The following is a 4,655-nucleotide window of genomic DNA, read 5'->3' on the forward strand; positions in this document are numbered from 1 at the left end:
CCTCCAAACACTGAGGAGCACCTCCCGAGAGCCAAGTGTACTGACCGAAATAAAGACTAGGGGATTTTTGCAAGTGCCATCAGACCAGCTGCTTTTCCTTCTGCAAATTGTGGTCGAGCACCCAGCACACTGCACCAGTGGACAATATAGCGTGTGCCAATGTCTACATGAACATTGTTGAAGACATCCTGCTGGACGACCGTACTTCCTCGGCCAGTGTTGGCTGCGCAACACATTTTGTACGCACTACGACTGAAGTTGTGCACTTTTTTTATTAAGTGTCGTTTGCATTTTTTACACGCGAAAGGAACAGACTATTTCGTGCTGGTGCTCGTTCATCCTGTCCAGCCACGGGAGAGAGGAAAACAGTGATAAATTATTTTTCCTGGTGTTTTGTCTCATTCCCTCTAACCACCAACTTTTCTGCCAGTCTATCAAAGGCAATCTTAATTGCAACCATATGTGCACTAGTGCTTGCGGAACTTTTGCATTCTTGACGCTTGCTAGTAATTACTCCCTAATAATCGTATACCTCCATTCCGCCCTTTTACTAAGTAGACACTGTCCTGCAAGGGGTAGCGTGGTTAGCACAAGTCAAAATGCTATCCACAAAGACCTGCGCAAACTTGTTTTCTGTTAGGCAGAAAAAATAATACAAGAAATTAGGCTCTAGTTGGATTAAGAAAACTCAGTATAAATACAAACAAGAGAAACATGCAAAAAGATAATATAGTTATCCAGTTTGATCGGTAAATGTAGTCTTGAATGACCTAGTGGCGATAGAAGCTCCGAGCTGGTTTCAATCTGCGCTGGTATTTTTATAAAAAGACTCGGGTGGTGTTTTCGGGCCACTAAGTGAAACGCCAACCTTGAACTGATGGTCACTGCGACATTAAATGTGAATGGATGAAAAAAAAAAATACACTCGCGCATGGTTTGAACTGATCATGTTTAAATTTGTAGGCGTAAATGCAAGAACTTTCGCTTAGAAACCGCACACTTTGCCTATATCTAGCATGCGCAGTTCACAGCTGCTGCTGCAATTAGTGCCAAGATGACATTATTTAGACGTACTTTTTCTGCGCGCGAAATTCCCATTGGCAGCTTCGCGATGCCCCAGAATAAACAGGCAATTAACAGGAGAGTAAGCGCTGCGGACCGCCAGTGCGCAGAAGGGCGCACCATAAGTTCTTGTTGAAGCAACGTTAATCTGTGGGTCAGCTATGCTTAGTCATGGCGCACTGTATAATTTAAGCACGATTTTATTCACCTACCCAGGAATCAAGAAACGTAGGTATAGGTGCGAGCACTAGCGAAATTGCAACACTTGACGGGCAGCCTTGGGTGAACCATTGCTAACAATCAATGACTTGAAGTAATAAACAACTCGCATGCTATCTTATTTGGTCAAGAGTAAGCACTGCTATGTTTAGTTAGTGGACACAGTGAAATAAAAATGTGGGCGAGGTGTTTTTCATGGCAAACATTCACGCGAACGCGCGACTGCCCTACCAAGCGCGGCAGATCGGTGCCCTTCTACTCACGGCGGCGCCTCTGGTGGCAGCTTTTGTCCCTATATGAAACTTCGGCGGTAGTTTCATGACCAGAAGAAAGTATTGAAGGACCCTGCTTCTACTGATTCTTCCATGAAAGGAACAGCAGGACTTTTGTCAAACCACAGAAATCTGAACAGGTCACGGTCCTCTTTTCGTTATCTCCACTTGCAGGAACGCCTTCTCTATGTCTGCTGTCATGGGCACTAGGTACCATCTGAAGCGAAGGACAACCTGCAGTAAGTCCGGGTTTAGGTTCGGGCCAGTTTCGAGGCAACTGTTGAGAGATCTCTCTCCTTTGGCGTGAGAGGACGCATCAAAAACCACACGGAGATTGGTTGTGAGTGAGTCCTCACGAATAACCTCCCTGTGTGGCATGTAGTACGCAGGGCCATCTATCAATCCCGTGTCAAGTACAACTTCAGCATGTCCGGAAACAATGTACTGACGAATCGCCGTATCGTATCTCTCAAGCAATCCTTCGGGCTTCGAGATGCGCTTAACAAGATTTCGTAAACGATTGAGTACGATGCTGTAATTGTCTTGTAGCAGCTCAATATCTGGTTCTTTACACGGCACGACTACTTGGTACCGCTTTCCCATCTTTACAAGTTTACGTTGGAAAACAGCCAACGTGCCTGCGTGCCCATGAGTTGCTTCTTTTGGCGCAATTCCCATAACATCCAACATCCAAAAGGACTCCAGTGTGCTTTGGTCTGATCCTTTAGCTTCTCCAGCTTGCACTCGGAGGACGCAGATCATCACTTCGGATATTGCGTTTATGAAGCTCGTTTTCATGGCATGACCTTGTAGCGTCCAGCCGAGAGTGGTCTTGACCGCGACCAATCCTTGGACTTCCGTGCTGCGTATGATGTCGCCGCTAAAGATGTTCCACAGCTGATCAGATCTTATGAGCAGACTAATGCCTTTCTCGCCACATCCTCGAGGCACAGTTTGATCGTCCGTCAGGCGGTAACTTTGCTCGCGTAATTTGGCTGCGAAGGAACATTCCATAGCCGTGGCAGGGATGTCGTGGCAAATTACTGGCATGGTTATCGCTTCAATGATGTGCTCGGTGTCATCAAATTGACTACGTAGCCGAACTTCGACGAAATTGTAATTTCTCACACGAGAAGGAGCGTCTGACGCAAACGTGTTTACCGCTAGGCATGTCTCTCTAATGATTTTTAGTCCCAACCGCTCCACCAGGTCTTTCTTAATGAACGTGCGTTGACTGCCTCCGTCGAAGATGCCTCTGATATAAGATGTCTCATTGGAACCGACGATCCAAGAACGAAAAGTCAGTAAATTGATGGCCTCGCCAAGTTGACAGCTTGTAACGGCAGTCGACCGTGGACTCTCTGCCTTCATTGGCTTGGTAGCATCAGATACGACGTCATGCGATTTCTCGCCCCTTGTCACTCGAAAAACTGGATCGCACATCGTTGAAGCATGCCTGCCTTTGCATGCCGCGCACACCAACTGCCGCCGACACTCGTTTGCGCGGTGGCCCTTTATAGTACATAGGTAGCACCGCATAGCTTTAGCTAGCCGGTTCTTTTTCTCTCTATGGTCAAGGTAGCGCTGCATACCTCGGTTGCATGCCTTCTAGATTTGCAAAAGAAACATTCGTTGCGGATTTGTTTCGATTCTTCCGATGCATGCAGGACTGATGACGATGGCACATGCTCTCTGTGGGACCCGCCGCCTTTGAAGGAGGATGTCGATGGAGCACACTGCTCTCTTGTTTCGAGCTCTATCTGTGTATATCGCAAGAGCTGCTCGAGTTTCTTGCAAGACGTTGTGGTTGCCTCCCCTGAAGCAGAGGATGCCGTGCCTTGTGCGTCATCCTGGAGACGGCTATGGCGGTGGAACGCCACGACGATTTCTTGTGGCAGCGATTGAAGTAGAACGTCGTACAGAATCGCCGCAAAACTGCTAGTTGGAACTTCTAGGACGTTGACGCAGCGGACATTCAGCTGGACTCCGTCGTATAGCATGCGCAACTCCCTCGTACTCGATGGGGACGTCACGGGCTGCAGTTCGCGGAGCGCTCTGAAGTGATGCTGTACAATCCGGCTCCTGTCCCCGAACCTCTGCATTAGCAGATCGATGGCACTCTCATAACACGCTTCAGTGGCTGGTAATCCGGCAATGGCAGCTGCCGCTTCTGCTACCAGGTAGTTGCGGAGGTAGTGGAATTTATCAGTCATGCGCAGAGCTGTATTCGCATGGACAACGCCGTTGAACTGCTCCCCAAACGACGTCCATTGACTCACGTCCCCATGGAAAGGCTTGATGGTCAGCGTTGGGAGACGAGATCCGAAGCTCTGTGACGCAGCTGTCGTTGGGGTAGGTGGCGTATTGAGCGTCGTCGAGGGAGGAGTCAGCACCGTGCTGCCGACGCTGAGATCTTCGAGTTGCGCCCGGAGGCGTGAAAGGGTCTCAAGCGTCTGGTCGTCATAATGCGCTGCCGACTCGTACTCTCTTTCAAGATCCTCGACGGCAATCACGTCCTCAAGCTCGGCATTAATCTTCGGAAGCTCGTCACGGCTGGCGACAAGTTTGTCTATAACCTTGCTGAACGCCGTTCGGTCGTTGCAGCCCCTCTTCAGCAGCGTCGTCGCCTCATTATTGATTTTCGTTGATTGGGTTCGTCTAGCAGAGCGTTTAGCTTTCAGGCGGTCCATGTTTCGTTGTAGGATTATGGCTTACTTGCTCGTAAGGTAGCCGGTTCCGCGCGTTGCTTCCCTGGGTGCGGTTCCGATGAGGATCAGGGTGCTCCGGCTGCAGTTTCTAGAAGAAACTAGTCGGCGCCGTCGCTCGTTGTCCACGTCTTTGGTATCCGCTCGTTGTCCCGGGTTTCGGCACCATATGTTGCGGAACGCCGGCCATTCGGTCGCGTCGCCAGAAAATACGGAGCCGCGATACACTCAACGAAGCCTTTAATGGCGAGAGACGAACACAGAGGGTATCATGATGATGATAACGATGCGTGCACTCTTTGGCGCCGGGCGCGGAGGCAGCAGCCCACGTTCCATTCTTTTTATTCGTCGTCTGCTGCTAATCTCCGACAACAAGAAATTCAATAAATTCTTGCTT

General features: G+C 49.3%; 1 protein-coding gene across 1 annotated transcript; it reads right to left on the bottom strand.

The window, feature by feature from the left end:
• Positions 1-1,694: 1,694 nt before the first annotated feature.
• LOC119456551 (uncharacterized) lies at positions 1,695-4,243 on the bottom strand. Its single transcript, XM_037718382.1, has 2 exons — positions 3,474-4,243; positions 1,695-1,770 (listed from the first exon to the last, which is right to left on the bottom strand). Exons 1-2 carry the CDS (start codon positions 4,241-4,243, stop codon positions 1,695-1,697), a joined length of 846 nt encoding a protein of 281 aa, XP_037574310.1.
• Between the last annotated feature and the right edge of the window lie 412 nt (positions 4,244-4,655).

The sequence above is a fragment of the Dermacentor silvarum genome, chromosome 6 (assembly GCF_013339745.2).
Source record: "Dermacentor silvarum isolate Dsil-2018 chromosome 6, BIME_Dsil_1.4, whole genome shotgun sequence".
NCBI classification, from domain to species: domain Eukaryota; kingdom Metazoa; phylum Arthropoda; class Arachnida; order Ixodida; family Ixodidae; genus Dermacentor; species Dermacentor silvarum.

Excerpts from the sequence above, each read along its gene's own strand:
- LOC119456551 (XM_037718382.1), bottom strand. The coding sequence starts at position 4,243 with ATGGACCGCCTGAAAGCTAAACGCTCTGCTAGACGAACCCAATCAACG. Across the intron at positions 1,771-3,473 it reads AGCAGTTTTGCGGCGATTCT|ATGGTACCTAGTGCCCATGA; the intron begins GTACGACGTTCT and ends CCTTCGCTTCAG.